This window comes from Bombyx mandarina, chromosome 13 (genome assembly GCF_030267445.1).
Source record: "Bombyx mandarina strain Sakado chromosome 13, ASM3026744v2".
Classification (NCBI taxonomy): Eukaryota; Metazoa; Arthropoda; class Insecta; order Lepidoptera; family Bombycidae; genus Bombyx; species Bombyx mandarina.
In genome coordinates, this window is record NC_143220.1 from 14,263,334 (window position 1) to 14,284,009 (window position 20,676).

The following is a 20,676-nucleotide window of genomic DNA, read 5'->3' on the forward strand; positions in this document are numbered from 1 at the left end:
CTGCTGGAAACTACATACCCGATCCTGTAGACCGAATCGTAAACAGTCGAGGTCGCCCAAAATACGTCATTACGGATCCTCCCGATCCACTAACGGTGCTTTTAGGTACCTCAAGCACCGGTCACCGTCCTCGTCGAATCCGTCGCTTGCGACGAAGGGCTCGACGAGCGAATTAACCCATAGACGCAGCCCAATGAGTTTCTCACCGGATCTTCTCAATGGGTCGCGTTTCCGATCCAGTGGTAGATTCTGCGAAGCACTGCTCTTGGTAGGGTCAGTGTTAGTATCACTCCGGTTTGAGCCCCGTGACCTCACCTACTAAGTTACGTTAGCTAAGGTTACGTTGGAATAGCCTCTCAAGGCTATCAGCTTGGGTAGGATAAAAAAACAGTACCGACTCGCAAATAGCCCTCAGTTAGGGAACATTATCAATTATGCGGGTTGGATTTTTAATAAAATAATTCCATCCTTTTTTTTATTGCGTTATTACAACCTGAATGCCGCAACCCACCTTGAGATATGAGGTCAAAGCTTCAATTGTATTGTATAACATGCCTGCTTTATGACAGAAAAAAGCAGTATGGTGGTGCCCATCCGGTGTGGGTCTACAACAAGCGGATTTAATTCAGTGAACGCTGCTCACCATTTTCTGATGAATCGATAAGACGTCAGCACAACGGCACCGACAAGACATGAGCTGGTGCTATTCTAGGCCTTTATATCATTCGTGAACACGTGTTAGGTGGACATTCGTATTGACTTCAGAAAAATGGCACCTATTTGGGATTATTACCCGTCAGAAAGGTGTGAATGCATATCTATTCGTATTCGTTAAGTTGAAAAAATTGAGTGAGAAAAAGAGGTTTGTTATTTTAGTTGTTTTATTTAAAACTAGCGACCCGCCCTCGCTTCGCTTCGGAAACTGTAATTTATAATTGATTTCTCCATTACTTAATGGATGTTATTATAACTAGTCAGGTCATAAGTATTGTCACACAGTAAAAACTTTTCTTTTAGAATGCTTTCCACAAAAAAGTTTATTGAATTCGAATTTCGAGTTGTTCATGAAAATAAAAATGTATACTTTTAGAATTTTACTCATTTTTAAATATGGAGTGGACGCTTAAAGAAGACCGTGTTGCAGTTATTGCGTTGCATCGTTGCGGTTACGCGCCAATTCAAATTTTTAACATACTGAAAAATTTGAATATAACCAAAAGATTCGTTTATCGTACCATCAAACGATACAATGAAGACTCTAGTGTAGATGACAGGTCAAGAAGTGGTCGCCCTCGGTCTGTTAGGACTCCAGCAGTGATAAAAGCTGTGAAGGCGCGAATTCAAAGAAATCCCAAACGTAAGCAGAAACTGTTGGCCCTTCAGATGGGGTTAAGCAGAACCACGGTGAAAAGGGTGTTAAATGAAGACTTAGGGCTTCGGGCATATCGGAGAAAAACGGACATCGTTTGAATGCTCGTCTAATGGACCTGAGACTGAAGAGATGCCGCGCTTTGTTGATGCGGTACGCGGGAAAAAAATATCGGGAAATTCTTTTTTCGGATGAAAAAAATTTTACCGTAGAAGAGAGCTACAACAAACAAAATGATAAGGTGTACGCACACAGTAGTGAAGAAGCGAGCAACCGTATTCCGCGTGTCCAACGAGGTCATTTTCCATCCTCGCTCATGGTATGGTTGGGAGTTTCTTATTGGGGCTTAACAGAAGTACATTTTTGTGAGAAAGGTGTAAAAACGAATGCAGTTGTGTATCAAAATACAGTCCTGACGAACCTTGTGGAACCTGTTTCTCATACCATGTTCAATAACAGACACTGGGTATTCCAACAAGATTCGGCGCCAGCTCATAGAGCGAAGAGCACACAAGACTGGCTGGCGGCGCGTGAAATCGACTTCATCCGGCACGAATATTGGCCCTCCTCCAGTCCAGATTTGAATCCGTTAGATTACAAGATATGGCAACACTTGGAGGAAAAGGCGTGCTCAAAGCCTCATCCCAATTTGGAGTCACTTAAGACATCCTTGATTAAGGCAGTCGCCGATATTGACATGGACCTCGTTCGTGCTGCGATAGACGACTGGCCGCGCAGATTGAAGGCCTTTATTCAAAATCACGGAGGTCGTTTTGAATAAACTTTAGTGTCATAAGAATCTATGTTTTGTTAAGTTCATTATGGTATATGAATGATTACATAATGAATAAACTTGTTTCAATTATTTTACATTAATCATGTGACAGAATTTATGACCTGACTAGGTACATATAAACTTTCCTCTTCAATCACTCTATCTATTAAAAAAGCCGCATCAAAATCCGTTGCGTAGTTTTAAAGATTTAAGCATACATAGGGATAGAGAAAGCGACTGTGTTTTGTACTATGTAGTGATCAGATACTTAAATATTTTGGGTGTTTTCGGATGATATCAGTTCATCGGTTGATCGGCGGCTGGACATAAACAACAAGGGTGAGCCTCTAGACACGTATTTTTGAGATTTGTTATAATAATTAGTAAAAGTAAAGTTGGCGGTCTCAGCAATACAAATAGTACCAAATCCTCGTCTAGGCACATTTGACAGCAAAAGATAAGTGGATGCCGCACGAACTGAACGATTGCTAGCGCGAGTAATGCGTTATGGCATGTCTTGCGTTGCTCAACAAAAACAAAAAGATTTTGAAATGCATAATTGCCTACTTGACTTGCCATAATTTTTTTATTTGTCTTTTATTGCTTAGATGATCGGACGATCTCACAGCTCACCTGGTGCTAAGTGGTTACTGGAGCCCATAGACATCTACAACGCAAATGCGCCACCCATCTTTAGATATCTTAGTCTAAGTATATTTAGTCTGGCCATAAATACTGTTACAATTAAAAATAAACAAAATATTACATTTGAATTTGGAATCTGTCATTTTTATATGTTCATTGAGTTTTCTCATTTTGGCGCCAATATATTGTACAATATTGTGCGATGTTAAAATGGAGTGGGGTGATAAAGAGAACCGAATCGCTGTGATTGCATTACACAAAGTAGGTAAGGAGCCAAATGCAATTATTAAAACTCTCCATACGCTTGGTATTAGTAAAATGTTTGTGTACCGGGCTATTAATAGGTGCAATGAGACCTCCTCTGCTTGTGACAGAAAAAGATCTGGCCGTCCACGTAGTGTTCGTACGAAAAAGGTGGTCAAAGCAGTAAGGGAAAGAATTCGAAGAAATCCTGTCCGAAAGCAAAAGATTTTATCTCGGGAGATGAAGATAGCACCTAGAACCATGTCGCGTATTTTAAAAGATGACTTATCACTTGCAGCCTATAAGAGAAGTACTTACTGGTCATTTCTTAACTGATAATTTAAAAGAGAATAGGGTGGTAAAATCGAAACAACTACTGAAGCGGTACGCAAAGAGAGGTCATAGAAAATTTTTGTTTACGGATGAGATTTTTTTTACAATTGAGCGGATTAACTGATTGCCGCAGCCAGTGGCTATCATGTGAATGTCACCTTGAAACATGAGATGTGACTCTGTTGTGTTATATTCCACTACTGTCTCATCCTTACAACTGGAACGCATGACTGCTTCACAAAGAAGTGCGCAGTAATTACGTAAATTATTATTTTACGGGTTCGATTTTTATTACACGATATTTATTCTTTCATCGCCATTCGTAAACATGTGTGAAGTAGGTATTTTTTATTATAAATATGTGTCAGCGGGATTTGAACATCGGCTTAATCGCATCGTTTGACACTAGTGCCCACTGAGTTTTTAGCCGGATCTTATCAGTGGTTCGCGATTCCGATCCGGTGGTAGACTTTGCGAAGCAGCTCTTACTAGGGCTAGTGTTAGCAAATTCTCTCAGGTTGAGCCCGTGAGCTCAGCTACCAGTCCGGGCGTAGCTGGAATAGCTCCCAGGCTACCAGCGAATAGGTAGGAAAAAAAATGACACGAGTCCTTTTTTTTTTGATTGAAGGATTACTGGTGGCCCGGAGGCTTTTCCATTTTCACCAGGACAGGTGGGCGAGCAAAGGCTCAGCCAAGAGGGATGGAACTTGCTAACAGCTGCCCGAGCGCCTCCGAAGGAGACCTAACAACTCAAGAGCGGCTGCTTCGCGAATGAATCTACTACCGGATCGGAATCGCGACCCGCTAAGATCCGGCGAGAAACTTAGCGGGCTGATGCGTGGGTTAGGTTGCACGTCGAACTTTTTGCTGAATTCGACGAGTACGGTTGCCGGGGGTCACGAGTCCACCGTGCATCCTACCAGACGATTAATTACATTTTATAATCTGAATAAGCGCGGTGTTCGCAAAAAAAACCTCAAATTCCATTTTTTTTTAAACCGAAATTCGAAAGTACTTAAATTGATACATCCCCATTATTAAAAACATATTTAGCTTGCGGTAACGTGCCGCGGACGCAGATGGCGAGTCGCTCGCGTGCGGTACTTGCGCCACCCTAGTAGCACGACACTATTGTCGGAGCCGCGACACAAAAAACTCGCTCAGATTGTTTACCTCACTTTTTACATTTTTTAACTGCAGTTTGGCTCTTTTTATTAGTATTTTGTCGCGCACGGGGCTACACCGTCTTTACAGAATTCTCATTGAAGCGTTATAGATCGGTAGTGCACCTCTATTGTGATTCCCCGTCGACGAGACAAATCATTATAATGTTTATTAAATGAAGATAATCGGCGTTTTTATTCAATCGACTATTACCTTAAACATGAGGGACACGTTTTTTTTTGTTGTCTTTTTTTAAGAATAAAAAACAGTATTTATTTTTATCTTGTTTATTTGTTGCAATTTATACAAATAATGGAAACAACGAAGTGTGCAAAAAACGAGTCTTAATACTGAGCTCCGACGGCAAAATACAAGGTTCTCCTTTTAGTTAACACAAGTTAATTTTAATAGAAAAAAAGCGGCATTTTTTTAATGTTTCCTAATTTAAAATAAATCAAGACATTAAACGAAAACTCGAGTATTAGACATAAAGCAACTTAGATTAAATTGAATATAAATACGCCCGGCCACTATATTTTGAGCACTTTGTTGGAAATATCCTTCATAGAAAATAAAAGAGAAGTGATTAGAACTATATATCTTACTTAAAAAATGCAAACAATACAATAATGGAAAATAAAAAATCATTAAAAAATACACAGTCCGACGTCAGCAAGTATTTATAGAAGTTAAATACTCGTTATATTTCTTCTCTTGCGCTTGTTGTAGTTTCTGCAGCTTTTTTAGGAGACCCTTACTCAGCTCCTTGCCCTCGTGATCGTGCGTGGGAAGACCCTGAGAAATAACATTGACAATAATATGTAAAATAATATATTTATTTTGGGTACATGTCACTATGAATGTCATCATCACTCGTCTTAATTCATGAAGTCGAAGTCTCGTTTCTAACATCAGAGCTTCGCGGCAGATGCATGAGCATTAGAGTGTGACCTACCCGTGCGGACTTAGAATATGGGCTATCATCATCAAAAGTTCAACTGGTGGTAGGACCTCTTGTATAATAAGTCCACACGGGTAGGTACCACCGCCCTGCCTATTTTAGCCGTGAAGCAGTAATGCCTTTCGGTTTGAAGGGTAGGGCAGCCGTCGTTACTATACTGAGACCAAGAACTCATATCTTAAGGTGGGTTGCGGCATTTGCGTTGTAGATGTCTATGGGCTCCGGTAACCACTTAACACCAGGTGGGCTGTGAACTCGTCCACCAATCTTACCTGACCTTTTAACTTGAAAAAAAAAAACAGTCACTGCTATGCTAGCCACAGTTTTATTCCAATGCCTCAGTAATCGTGAACAACGATTTATTGACGTTTAGTACACAAAACAACACCCAATTTATATATCATATCATCACAATAAACTATTAAAAAAACATTAAAGTAAAACTTCAAGTGACGCTTCACTCGGGTTGCTGCCAAAACTCTCTGATCATATATAATAAGAATAAGTAATGGTGGGCCATTGAGATATTTACTAATGGAATCATTAATGTCTAAAAATATTAAATAATTCATGGTTTTAAGTAATAATAATTATTACAATATATAATATTGAACTGAACAAAAATAAACTAAAAAAGTCTGTGAATTATAACCATTAGCATTTTTTTAAATATGTTGTTCAAGTCACAGACAACTCTTTCGTTTGTCAGCATATAAGTTTACTATAAGGCTGTATGGGCTAATTTGCCCTTTGTCTATTGGCGAATTTAAAAACTATGGCACTCAGTTTTCGGATGTTATCAAATAAGTAATTTATTTTGTTCTAAAACAATGCCAGGGTGAAAGAAATGTTGATACATAAACTAAATAACGTGAAAAAATAAGGCATACTTTTTCAAGTACAAATCGTTTTGAGACAAAGTTGGCCCACTTTTGGGCATTGTCCTTTACGCAACAACTCTGAATAATTATATCAATCCGATTCGTGGCATTCCGAATGCTACTTTTTTTGTGTAGTATTCGATATTGTTTTGATCGTCGTTCCTTCTCGGAATCGACAAGTTATTTTTAAATAACAAAAAAATTAACATTATTTATGATCGCCTGTTAAAAATATTTTATACAATCAATACATTATCGTTTAATGTGATGTTATTTTCCCGTAGTGCAACTCAAAGGTGTTCAAAGATTATTTTTGTGCGAGATTGAAATGTAGGAAAACAGGAAAGAATTTCGAAAAAATACGCAACAGGCAGTGCTCTAGAGAATGTTTCGAACGAAATAAGATTTAGAGGAGATCCATGGTTGTCTTATTGCTAAAACTATTTTAGATTTAAAAATATGTAGGGAAATTTCGCTTAACACGCGACATTTATTTTCGTAATCAAAGGTCCGTTTTATTTGAGATTATCATCAACAATTCGATACGTTACAATTCGTTACGATATTTTTTTCAAATTATAAACTGTAAATGGCTCTCCTGTAATGTTGCATAAATTTCGGTTTAAATCAAATGGTCTTTCACCCCTCGATATAAATATCGTAATAAAGAATCAAATATTAGTTAACAAAAAAGTTTCTAATCAAGTTTATGATCACGCATGGAGACGCACATTGGAAAGAAATAATCGATTACAACGTCGTTATTAAAAAAAAGATGCTCTATTGACAATCACATCCATTTTTACTAATTACTTGAAAATTAATTGTGTTCAATTTTGTTAGCTCAGTTTCAGCTTTAGTTTGTTAGTTCAGTTTTGTTTTGTTCAAGTTTGTCTTGAGAGTGGACGAGTTGTCGGAGGCCGTTTTTTTTTTGTTTTCCTACCTATGCTGATAGCCTTGAGAGGCTATTTCAGCTTCTCCGTGACGTGTAGGTGAGCTCACGGGGCTCAAACCCGGAGTGTTGCTTACACTGGCCCTAGCAAGAGCGGTGCTTAGCAGAATCTACCACCGGATTGGAAACGCGACCCACTGAGAAGATCCCTGCGAGAAACTCAGTGGGCAAACGGCCATGTTACTATACCGACACGACCGGCGTTAAAAAAAAAAGATGTGTGGTGTCGTGGGACACCGGATAGAAACGAAGTTCCTTATTATAAAAATATTAATTTTAAGTTCTATTCGAGGTATACAGAAAATAAAGCTGGAGGTTTCGCAACAACCCACGGTCAATCGGTAACGTGTGAACTTATTGTGGTACACTTCATTCACGATTGTTTGCATAAGAGTTAGTGTATTGCGCAACGAACTCTCTACCCGATGATATGCAGGCGAAGTAAAATGTCCCTTAGAAATAAGGTGACACTCTACAAAACTTGCATACGCCCCGTCATGACCTATGCAAGTGTAGTGTTCGCTCACGCGGCCCGCACTCACTTAAAATCCTTTCAAATCATTCAATCCCGTTTTTGCAGGATAGCCGTCGGAGCCCCGTGGTTCGTCAGGAACGTCGACCTCCATGACGACCTGGACTTAGAGTCCATCAGTAAGTATCTACAGTCGGCGTCGATGCGCCACTTCGATAAAGCGGCACGACACGAGAACCCTCTCATCGTGGCCGCCGGTAACTACATTCCCGATCCTGCGGACAGAATGGAAAGCAGTCGACGTCGCCCAAAACACGTTATCTCGGATCCTCCCGATCCACTAACGGTGCTTCTAGGTACTTCAAGCACCGGTCACCGTTCTCATCGAACCCGTCGCTTGTGACGAAGGGCCCGACGAGTAAATTAACTCTCAGACACAGCCCACTGAGTTTCTCGCCGGATCTTCTCAGTGGGTCGCGTTTCCGATCCGGTGGTAGATTCTGCGAAGCACGACTCTTGCTAGTGTTCGTGTTAGCATCGTCGTTAGGTTTGAGCCCCGTGAGCTCACCTACTAGTTAAGGTTCCGATGGAATAGCCTCTCTAGGCTACCAGCTTAGGTGGGAAAAAAAAAAAAAGCGCAACGAACGCTCCGAGATCGTGGTCAATGAATGATAAAAAACATGTTATTATTTGTACGTTATTACAAAGTTAAATCCTACACTGTGTACGTTACTAATAAAAATCTTACGTTACGGACGTTTTTTCCCAGTTATGGTACTCCTCCGCATCGTCTCATAAGGAACTTCGTTGCAAAAACTTGAATGAATTATGAATGTTTACTTTAATCGTTTTTTTTTTTCGATTCGTTAACTGAGCAAGCGTAGGTAGGTAGGTACCTTTTCATCGAAATTCGAATACTTGTCAGTTTCCTTCCTGAACATTTCGGCGGGTGATATTTTCTTTTGTTCCTCCTTCAAACGTTGCGCCTCGAGTAACTCCTGTTTCTTTCTTTGCTTCTCTGCTTCCAAACGCTTCTTCTCTTCTCTCTCCTTTAATAACTCCTCCTTGCTGACCAATTTTACGACTGTTCGATCTGATAACATTTTTTTGTTATTAGCGATTATTATTTAAATTTGGATCGGTCATTGCGAGTGATAAATAATTCGTGCTGTCAAGAGAAAAAAAAATGCAAAAGTAAAGAAAATACGGGTATGGAACAAAGTTTTTTATAAAATATAAATATGGTTTGGTTAAGAAAATCTAATTACTATTAAACCATCCATTTTAGGCTATACATTGAGTGAGATTAAAAGTGCCACCCCTACTCGAAATATGAATTGAATACCCATTATCCATATTTAAATTTATTTAATATTAATCTTTTCACTTTAAAATGAGTTTGTGATATGATGTAGGGTCCGCACCCAATATCAGTAAGTCGTCGTGTCCTAAAGGATAGGACGTCCGGTGCATTCGTATTGAGCGATGCACCGGTGTTCGAATCCCAGGCGGGTACCAATTTTTCTAATGAAATAATATGTACTCAATAAATGTTCACGATTGACTTCCACGATGAAGGAATAACATCGTGTAATAAAAATCAAACCCGCAAAATTATAAGTTGCGTAATTACTGGTGGTAGGACCTCTTGTGAATCCGCGCTGGTGGGTACCACCACCCGCCTATTTCTGCCGTGAAGCAGTAATACGTTTCGGTTTGAAGGGTGGGACAGCCGTTGTAACTATACTGAGACCTTAAAACTTATGTCTTAAGGTGGGTGACGCATTTACGTTGTAGATGTCTATGGGCTCCAGTAACTACTCAACACCAGGTGGGCTGTGAGCTCGTCCACCAATATAAGCAATAAAAAAATAAATGTGATTTATACTTCATGGTTCAAACGATAGACAGTTCTGATGAATTTGAGGGCACGCCCTCTTAAGAATGTTAGTGAATAGGTATGCATTAAATCTTGGCTAGAATAGGTATGCATTAAATATTGATATTGAACGCCCTGCATTGTACTGCTAATATTATTGTACTGTTTGTCCGCTTGATTACCATCAATAAACTGCTGGATGTTTACTACTGGTTTGTTCTTGAACCCCCCGCAAGTTCCACCTACGCGACTAACACGAACCAGAGGCCCGCGTGTCATTGATCTGCTTTAATACGCCGAAGAACAATAAATAAGTGAGCGTCACTCGGGGTACGACCTGGCTTGTCCTCGAGGCGCACGCCGAGGTCTGGCAGCACGCGGTCCCGCAGCGCGTCGCACAGCGCCAGCACGGCGCCGCCCTGCCCCGCGCGCGCCGCCTCGCGCACCCGCTCGCGGAACGCACTCAGCGCCTCCAGGTACGGCATCACCGTCTCTTCCAACTGCAACACACATCACGACTTGCACATACTATGTTAACGGGGAAAACAAACTAGCTTCTAAATATAACTAGTAAACCCGCAGTAACTATAGTAGAATTATTTTGTCTGTGCAGTTTGGGTCATAAATTATATCCCGGCTAGGGTGGTGAGCATGTTGCGCGGGCGCAACGTCATTATCGTTAAAAACAAATGAGTCATCGAAGACAGGTGGTATACGAAGAGTGGTGAGACATTGTTATGTTATGAGTCATTTGTACTTGCAAATTATAGTACATCGCGAAAAGTTACAAAGTGTTAATTTCTGCCGTTCACGTTAACTTACTGCGGTGATATGTGGTGTAAGTGTTCGATTAGTGATTTTTACTTTCATTTTTATCACTGACCCACAAAATGACAAAACTAAATACACTATCGATAACGCTTATCGAAAACAATAATGCACATCACTATGCCCATCCATAAGGCCCGTGAGTGGAAGAGAGAGAGCGAAATACTCGCATCACCGCTCCGATCATTTATGACCCAAGCTGCACGAACAAAATAATTCTACTATTCGAGTCCACGCGGATGGGTACCACCACCCTGTGTATTTTCTGCCGTGAAGCAGTAATGCGTTTCGATTTGATGGGTGGGGCAGCCGTTCTAACTATACTTGAAATCTTAGAACTTATATCTCAAGGTGGGTGGCGTATTTACGTTGTGGATGTAACCACTTAACACCAGGTGGGCAGTGAGCTCGTCCACCCATCTAAGCAAAATGGAACATACCGAAACACCGTCAGCGTCTCCGACCGGGAAGCCGATGCCGCCCCTGGGTCCCTCGACCACGCCGAAAACGTGCAGCACGTCCGTGACGTAGCGCGCCGCCGCCGCCAGCGCGGGGCTGGGCCGGGCCCGCGCGCCGCGCAGGTACACGTGGCACGCGCACACCAGCTCCCGCAAGGCGTCGATGGCGCCGCGGGTGTCGATGTTGTCTGCGAAACGGACACGCACAACAACAACTAATTATAATTTTGCTTTTTATTAAAAAAATTATTTGTATTACACGACTAGCTGACCCGGCAGACTTCGTAGTACCTCAATCGATAAATAAAAGACCTAAACATTTGTATAAAATAAACTTTAAACAAACAAAAGTAATCCGTCCGACGGGGGACACATCAAAGGGAAAACAAAATTGATATTTTTATTTAATTCCGAGCATTTTCATATTTATCTACCTTTTAAACCTTCTCTGGACTTCCACAAATAATTCAAGACCAAAATTAGCCAAATCGGTCCAGCCGTTCCCGAGTTTTAGCGAGACTAACGAACAGCAATTCATTTATATATATATAGATGTTACTCCTTCACCGTGGAAGTCAATCGTGAACATTTCTTAACCCTTTAACTGCCACGTAGTGCCCAACGTAGCGCATTGAAGTAATCATGTCGATTTCTATTGTTACTACGGCGCCCGTAAGTTCTGGGAAAGACGAATCCGAAGATACTGAGAATGAATTTAGTTTCAAGAGACCTAAAAGACTAAAACATACATTAAAAACAAAAGAAGGTAAAGTTAGGCAATCCATACGCTCAGTAAACGAAATCGACATAATTTCTCAGTGCACCGCGTAGAGCACCGGTGACTTACAGAATAGTCAACGTGTTATGTACGTATTTCATTAGAAAAATTGGTAACTGCCTACGGGATTCGAACACCGTTACATCGCTAGATACGAATGCACCGGACGTCTTATCCTTTAGGCCACGACGACTAAAGTAATCATTCGTGAACCAGTAAGCTTAACATTAGAGTAATACAATTTTGTTATGCTGGGCTAAACACACGAATTGCTTTTCTTTTTATTTAGTAAGCCCGCAATTTAAAGCTTAAACCAGCTGACGTGACCGTAGATTAACTGTTTTTTTAATCATATTACATAGCGTGTCTCAAAAAAAGATTTCTATTTATACATACAACGCGTCGTAGAAAATAAACATATGAAATTATTGGATTATTATATTCGAAATACCAGAAATTATGTTTAATTTTTAAATTAGAATAACGACATACAAATATAATGTACATAATTATACTAAAAGACGGCGGAGGTTTAAACTGTAGAAATGTTATGGTAAACAATAATTTACTGTCACATTTACATACATAAAATTGTATGATATATAGAATAGTATGTACACATAAAATGTCTAACATAGTGATTTAGTCAACTCTTCATATGTCTTAAGATGTATGTACACATAAAATGTCTAACATAGTGATTTAGTGAAATAAATGAACTCTTCATATGTGTTAAAGATAAGTACGATTATTTTTTTCAGATGAACTTACCTTCAAAAGTCATGCATTAGTATCGAACACTAGTATAAAATATATTGAAAAATGAAGACATAAATCGCTTTTTCGCAATAAAAGTGTAAAATTTCCAAAAAGTTTCGAAATAGACGTATAACCAGTATTTTTCTCATAAATACTGTCAAAGAGCGTAGTTTAGTTTTAGTTTTTTTTTAGTTTACCTATTTTTGAGTAATATTAACAAAAATTAATACCTAATTGTATTTTACTTTAAAAGACAGATAATGTAACAGGTAAAAAATAAATGTTGCCAAGATGATTCATATTAAAAATATCACATGTTAACCCATTAAAACACTCTCCTGTAAAATTACTAAGTTTTGAGATTATACATTTTTAATGCGAGAAGACGTTAATGTGTACCACAGAGCGCCGCGTGAACTTGTTCCTTGGCCATTGACAGTTTAGCAAACAGCCGCTGTTCCTCCGGTTCCCATCCACCGCCGCAACCCTCGTCGTAGCCGCTACGAAGAGCATCTTTCACTGTCAAAAAGAATTCCTGAAATGTTGTTCTCATTGAATTACAAACATTTGTGCTTTGTACGCGAATGTAACTACGCTATTAGACAAGGAAAAAATCAACAAATTAAATCTAAGTTAAAACCTTTTTTTTTCTTCCTACTTATGCTGATAGCCTTGAGAGGCTATTTCAGCTTCGCCCTAACTTATAGGTGAGCTCATGGAGCTCAAACAGGTGTGTTGCTAACACTGGCCTAGCAAGAGCAGTGCTTCGTAGAATCTACCATCGGATCGGAAACGCAACCCACTCAGAAGGTCCGGCGAGAAACTCAGTGGGCTGTGTCTGTGGGTTAATTCGCTCGTCGAGCCCTTCGTCGCAAGCGACGGGTTCGACGAGGACGGTGACCGGTTATTGTGGCACCTAAAAGCACCGTTAATGGATCGGGAATTAAAACCATTGAATAAGTTTGACTATGGTACAATATGGTACATAATATGGTACAACCTTATGTACAACTAAAGCCACGTAAAGACTATATTTTTTCACATAAGTGCATTTTTTGGTACATAATTTTTTTTTGGAAACATAATTAGCACAACATATTTCGTAAGATTAACATTATTAAATATCGGTGTGTAGCCTTTACCGTGATTATTCGAGTTCGAAAAATATGTGTATTTCTTATCGCTTCGCAAATTCGAAATATTTCATATTTCTTAGAGATTTGACTGAAGTTTTATACTAGCTGTGTTACCACCAAAATGTATGACAAAAAGGAAATTCCTATTATTTATTTCAAAGTAATGAGAAGTTTTGGCGAGACGAATAATTAATTGTATTTACATAATAGTATTTAGTGTATGTAATTATGTAATCCGGGTTTGGAATGAGCTCCCCTCCACGGTGTTTCCAGAGCCTTATGACATATCCTTCTTCAAATGAGGTTTGTGGAGAGTTTGGAGAGATATACGACGAAAGGAAAGATCTTCCACCGAGCGGGTGATATTGCTCGGTAGACCGACGGTCCGAATGTTGTTGTTCGGAACTTGTATATATGCGCTTTATCTTGAAAATGTCGTAAGCGAGATTCAGGCATCTGTCAAATATCTTGTGTTCTGTGATGGCTACCGCCACAGAGAGTATTAAGCGGTAGGCAGCGGCTTGACTCTGCCCCTGGCATTGCTGAAGTCCATGGGCGACGGTAACCACTCAGCATTAGATGGGCCGTATGTTCGTCTGCCTATACGGGCAATAAAAAAAAAGGTAAAATATTGGGCTTATTAGTTTAATTTTGTTTTTTAATGTATTCAAAGGTACACGAGCATACGGATCCCTGGCTGGTGAATGGTCACTATACAACATCGCCGGTATCCCTAACGGTCAGGTTGTTGCTCATCACTGAGAAATCCTTTTAGATCTCGTTGAAAGCTAAACATTTCATAGCAGTTATAAAGCACAATCGAGGAGAGTTTTTTCAGTCGTCTCAAATTGAATTCTGCGGTAGGCAGCAGCTTGGCTCTGCCCCTGGCATTGCTGAGGTCCATGGGCGACGAGTAACCACTCACGATCAGGTGTGCCGTATGCTCGTTTGCATATAAGAGCAATAAAAAAAGAATTCCACCCTGAGACCCAAATGAAAATAAACAAGTGTATTGGTCAGATGATGCCTAAAATGATTGTAATTGATAAATTGAGAATCAGTCGACGTGGCTCACACGTGTGATCATGGGAAACGATTAAAAGTTTATGAAGTGAATGTTATGCGTGATGAGCAATGAAGTGAATGTCGAATACAGAGATATATTGCTTGTGTGACAGATTGACATGTCGTCTTTTCGCATGAAAAGTGTACAATTTCCAAAAACATTCGAAATTGAGTTAATATGCCGAATCATTTGGTATCATCAGTATTTTTCTCATAAATACTGTCAAAAGAGCGCAGTTTAGTTTTTGTTTTTTTTTGTTTTGTTTTTTGACTACTATTAACAAAAATAATACATAATTTTATCTTACTTTAAAAGACCGATAATGTAACTGGTAAAAAAGAAATGTTGCCAAGGTGATTCGATTCATATTAAAAATATCACATGTTAACCCTTTAAAGCACTCTCTGTAAAATTTAGTAAGTTTTGAGATTATACCGTTTTAATGCGAGAAGACGATGTGACAGTGAACAACATTCGGATCTCGATGCCAAAGAATGTGGTGACAGAAGACACCCATGAAATTAACTGTAATTATTTTTTTGGTCCTAGAACCGTGCATAGACGATAACTCACATTAAATTGTTTTTCTGTCTGAATGGCCATTTCCATTGTATTCTCCGAGTAATCTAAAGTTTCCTTCCATCCGTGTAGCAGGAAACCGAACCGCAGTTGTCTTGCGGTGTGGCGTTTCAGTGCGTCCGAGATCGTGATGAAATTTTTCAGAGATTTCGACATTTTGCAGCCAGCTATCATCAAATGTCCCGTGTGAAGGAAATAATTAACCCAACCGGGCTCGTCGAAATGCGCCTGTGAACGAATAAATACTATCGATAATCTATATATATATATATAAATGAATTGCTGTTCGTTAGTCTCGCTAAAACTCGAGAACGGCTGAACCGATTTGGCTAATTTTGGTCTTGAATTATTTGTGGAAGTCCAGAGAAGATTTAAAAGATAGATCATTTTTGTTTTCACTTAGATACGTCCTCCGTCGGACGGACTCCTTTTGTTTGTTTTAAGTTTATTTTATACAAAAGCTTATAGGTATTTTATTTATCGATTGATTCACTACGAAGTCTGCCGGATCAGCTAGTCTTTAAAAAAAACTATGATCAACAAAAAACTATGTCTTGTGAATCCGCACGGAGGGGTACCTACACCCTACCTATTTTTGCCGTGAAGCAGTAATGCGTTTCGTTTTGAAGAGAGTGGAAGCCGTTGTACTGTGTACTTCCTTAGTACGAGTTTTTTAACGTTCTCGATCGCGTAAAAGTTACCTCAAAATTTGTATGGAGTTGGAACAGCGCCCCTAGCGGCCAACGTAGAATAATAAAAATCTCGTACTAAACACACTATAATAACTGAGACTTATTCATGTCTCAATGGGCGGTTGCATTGACGTGGTTGATGTCTATGGGCACCAGTTACCACTAGGCCAAGTAGGCCTTGAGTTGGTCCACTCATCTCAGCAATATCTTTCTATACTAATATTATAAAGAGGAAATATTTGTTTGTTTGTTTGTTTCGAATAGGCTCCAAAACTACTGGACCGATTTGAAAAATTCTTTTTCCATTAGAAGCCGACATTGTCCCTGATGAACATAGGCTACTTTTTTTTTATTTTTTTTTATTTTTTTTTTGTTTCATGTGTGTTTTAATGTTTCCGAAGCGAAGCGAGGGCGGGTCGCTAGTCTTTAATAAATGGGACGTCAGCGTGGCCGCTATACGTCCGATGTTAAGGGGACCATAAGTGCTGTCATTCGACATCACGGAGGAGATACAAATTTTAGTAAATAGATATCGAGAGGTGAAATGCTATATGGTTTAAGCGACATTTATCTTTGTAATTGTTTTTTTTTTTTTAAAGTCCGCACGGGTAGGTACCATCGCCCCTGCCTATTTCTGCCGTGAAGCAGTAATGCGTTTCGGTTTGAAGGGTGGAGCAGCCGTTGTGACTATACTGAGACCTTAGAACTATATCTCAAGGTGTGTGGCGCATTTACGTTGTAGATGTCTATGGGCTTCAGTAACCACTTAACACCAGGTGGGCTGTGAGCTCGTCCACACATCTAAGCAATAAAAAAAAAAGAGAAAAAAAGGTCTGTTTTATGTGGGATTAGCATCAAAAGTACGACGCAACTATACTAGCCGTTGTAACTGTACTGAGACCTTAGAACTTTTATCTCAAGGTGGGTGGCGCATTTACGTCGTAGATGTCTATGGGCTCCAGTAACCACTTAAAACCAGGTGGGCTGTAAGCTCGTCCACCAATCTAAGCAATAAAAAAAAGTTTTTAATTGAACTTCAATTAAGTTTACTCCATTCAAATATGTAGCTTAAGAAGTTTTTTGTTACGATATTTGTTTAAATTTTTTTTAACTTTAAACGGCTCTCCTATAAAGTTGCTTAAACCAAATAGTCTTTCAACCCTTGATATGTAAATTTTATTTTATATTCAACGCTAGGTCAGGAGTAATACAATTCGACCTTTAACATCACGCCTCAAAAGGATCGCGGTATTTACGTGTTGCATATGGGTTTCAAACCAGGCAGGTCGAGGGCATATTCACCCACATATGCAATAAAAAATAATTATCTGTGTGTTCTCTTACTGCTTTATAATACTCACCTCGCTCTGGGCCAATTCGTTGTCATGATGAGGGAATTTTAAATCGACGCCCCCTGTGTGTATATCAAGTTTATTTTGGCAAACATCCGAAGCCATTGCGGAACACTCTATATGCCACCCAGGTCGACCTGCCCCCCATGGGGAATCCCATGATGGCTCACCAGCTTTACTACGCTTCCATAGAGCAAAGTCGTTTGGTGATCGCTTTTCTGCTGCATCATCAGTTAGATCACCTGAAAACCATTTGAAATTATAGTATAATTATAGTATAATAATATACTTGCTAAAGAGAACCTGCTAATTCCGCATGGTATGCAATATTCAAAATAACATAACATATTCTCTGACTTAAATAGAGAAGATGGTTAGTGCTGTTTGGAACCTGGAACCCTATTCATTTTTCAAAAATAGCATATTCCAATGCCATTGTTGATGTCTAGTTTATAAAATCTTCATCATTATATACATACACTCACACACACACACATACATATATGAAAAATGTTATGGAGTAGAATAAAATGTAGTTGACTTAACAGAAATAGTAATAAATTGGGATAAAATTAAATGGAATGAGATGATAAGATACTATTATAAAAAGCAATGCCTCAGTAAAATAGTTTACGGAGACTTCATTGGACTATTTACAAAAACCCGAGAGTTCACATCTAGTGAATATATTTCATTATGCCACACTTGTGCATTTTCACAAATACTGAACAATTAATAAGCCATCATTATTATATTATAAGTTTCAGCCCAAAGAACAGAAAAATAATCAAGAATATTGTTATAGTGAAGATAAATACCCAGTTTAACTAACTGCTAATTGAAATTAATTAATACAGCGCAAACTTATAACATATTTTTAATAAACAGAGAAAGCAACTTTAGTAAAAAGCTACTTAAATACAGAACATTTTTTGTTTATATACACAAACTATTTTATATAATTTATTATTCTGATCACCACTCAAAAAGTTAATATCATTAAATTTTACCTTCTCCTTCTTGCAACGATTTAGTATCACCGTATGCCTCAGGCACTAATCTTGCATAATGATGCCTTTCATTTCCATCAAACTCACTCACATTAAAATATACTGAGCCATTTGATTCATATGCAAAACCATTGCTAATAATCTTTTGTATGTATGCAATTATTTTAGGGACATATTCACTTACTCTTGTCAGTACATCCGGTGGTAATACCTTAAAACAAAGCCATGTTTATGACATAAAATTTTACAAATATTTGAACAATAATTAAAGTTGCGTATCATAAGGATTCTCATCCCGCAGCTCTTGCAGCTTAGCAAAGTATATCCTTTTTTTTATTAGTAAAAACTCGAGTATTTGAAATTAAATTATCATTTCAATTGCTTAACAAATTACAAAACATTTTTACTTATATAATTTAGCAATAAGCAAGATAAAAATGTTACCAACATTAAGTGCTTTCATATCTTTATGAAATTCATTTTCCCAATACCTAGGTAGAGTTGTGAATATTGCATTGTCTGTAACAGTTTCTCCATATTTGTAATCTAACCAGTCAGAGATTGGACTCTTTGCTGATGTTAATAAATCACATCTTGAATTCTTAATCCTTTCATTGTCTTTTGATTCAATAGCAACTTTAAGGGCTTTTACTGAGGCCGCAATCCTGAAATTATATCATATATTACTTTTGCAGACTTATTGGGATAATTTTGTTACTCGGTAACCTTACTGTTGTTTTATTTAAAATTGAGTAAAATGAGACCAATTTCAAACCCATTTCTGATTCTAAGGAAATATTAATATCTTTGCATCAAATTATAATTGCTACATCAAGATCTAAATTTGCTGCAACCATTATGCAGCAATTTATGTTAATCTGATCTAGTCTAAAAGTTTGTAGCAAATAACATATAATCCATACCAAATAAAATTCATAAAAATATCATAGGGTTGGAAGTAATTTCAATATTTAAACAGTTAATTGAAAGTTGGGTTAGAGCACAGTAGGAAATTAGAATTTAAAAAAATGAATCGAATACAATATAGTGCTATATTTTACATCTTTGGTATAATTATTCTGAGCATTTGAATGATGTATGTTTACTTTGAATGGAAACACATGTTCAAGCATAGTTAAGGTATATAAGGATTGAGACAACTACAAAAGAAAAATACTTTTAACAATAAAATTTATCATCATAATATTTCTTGAACATCATTCTGTAGATTCATGTAGGCACATTTTTACATATGTTTGTGCATATTTTTCACATATCTGTGCACATTTTTCAAAATTATTTGATATGAAACTTTATAGATTTATTTCATCATGTACTCACTCATCTAATGTTTTCTGCATCATTTTTTTTTTATCTGGATCTTCTGCATTTTTTACAGCTTCCTCATAGTAATTTATAACGTTGACTGCATCATCAATGGTGTCATTAAGGTTCCTTGGTTCTTTTAAATATTTTTCATATAAATATTTTTGTCTGGCTCTTTTAATTATTTTATCATCTATATCAGTTATATTCATGACATATAAAATATCATATCCAAAATAATTAGCCATTACCCTCCTGAGTATGTCAAATGACATATAAGATCTGAAATTTTGTAATAATTTACCAAAAAGGGGTTATGTGTACTCTTGTTTTCCAGACAGCTGTGATCACAATTCCACAACCGCTATGATGATTACAATGACCTAACAATTTGGGTTTTATAATATAATGGGTTTATTTGAAAAATAATGTTACCTCGCATGTCCCATGTGAGATGCATCGTAGACTGTAGGGCCGCAGCTGTACCAGTTGACACGATTACCATTAGCGGGTATGAATTCTTCTTTTTGTCGGCTCAAACTATTGTAAAGTTTTAAAACTGGTCGCTCCTTGTTTCGAACCGGAGGTGACCAAGCAGGTTGACTTCTTTTAGACATTTTTAATTGTTAGAACTATTAAGAAAATGTGATTTTCTTGCTTAAACCTAACGTAAAATTTAACGTAACCTTACTAGACAAAAATATTTATTTCTATGAATAATTTTTAAATTGTTCTCGCCACGTAGGTACAACCTACGTTTTATTTCATCACATTGAACCAGGTGAGCGTAAAATAAGAATTACTGTGAAAATTTTACTTTATACGGTACATATGTGTAGCATGAAATTTTCTAAATTGACAATTTGGACAATTGACATATTTGACGTAACGTAGCCGTACTCATTTTTTTAAAGGATTTTATGACCTGGTAACTAAGATCTTTAAGTCATGTCTTGTTTTAATTTTAATTCTTATTTTCATCTCGTTGGAGTCTTTGTCGTAATCTACGAGCTCGACG

At 38.0% G+C, this 20,676-nt stretch overlaps 1 protein-coding gene across 1 annotated transcript; it reads right to left on the reverse strand.

The window, feature by feature from the left end:
• Nucleotides 1-4,800: 4,800 nt before the first annotated feature.
• Nucleotides 4,801-20,531, reverse strand: CysRS (cysteine--tRNA ligase, cytoplasmic). The gene is made up of 11 exons (XM_028182517.2): nucleotides 20,094-20,531; nucleotides 19,674-19,940; nucleotides 18,781-18,997; nucleotides 18,333-18,543; nucleotides 17,332-17,564; nucleotides 15,273-15,506; nucleotides 12,897-13,032; nucleotides 10,943-11,148; nucleotides 10,012-10,174; nucleotides 8,692-8,888; nucleotides 4,801-5,324 (listed from the first exon to the last, which is right to left on the reverse strand). The coding sequence occupies exons 1-11, from the start codon at nucleotides 20,273-20,275 to the stop codon at nucleotides 5,199-5,201; spliced, it is 2,172 nt and encodes a 723-aa protein (XP_028038318.2). The 5' UTR covers nucleotides 20,276-20,531; the 3' UTR covers nucleotides 4,801-5,198.
• Between the last annotated feature and the right edge of the window lie 145 nt (nucleotides 20,532-20,676).

Bases quoted from the DNA above. Each gene is read 5' to 3' on its own strand.
- CysRS (XM_028182517.2), bottom strand. From the start codon at position 20,275: ATGTCTAAAAGAAGTCAACCTGCTTGGTCACCTCCGGTTCGAAACAAG. The intron at 18,998-19,673 runs GTGAGTACATGA...ATATAATTTCAG, and splicing joins ATGCAGAAAACATTAGATGA to GATTGCGGCCTCAGTAAAAG. The intron at 13,033-15,272 runs GTGAGTTATCGT...ACAACATTTCAG, and splicing joins AGACAGAAAAACAATTTAAT to GAATTCTTTTTGACAGTGAA.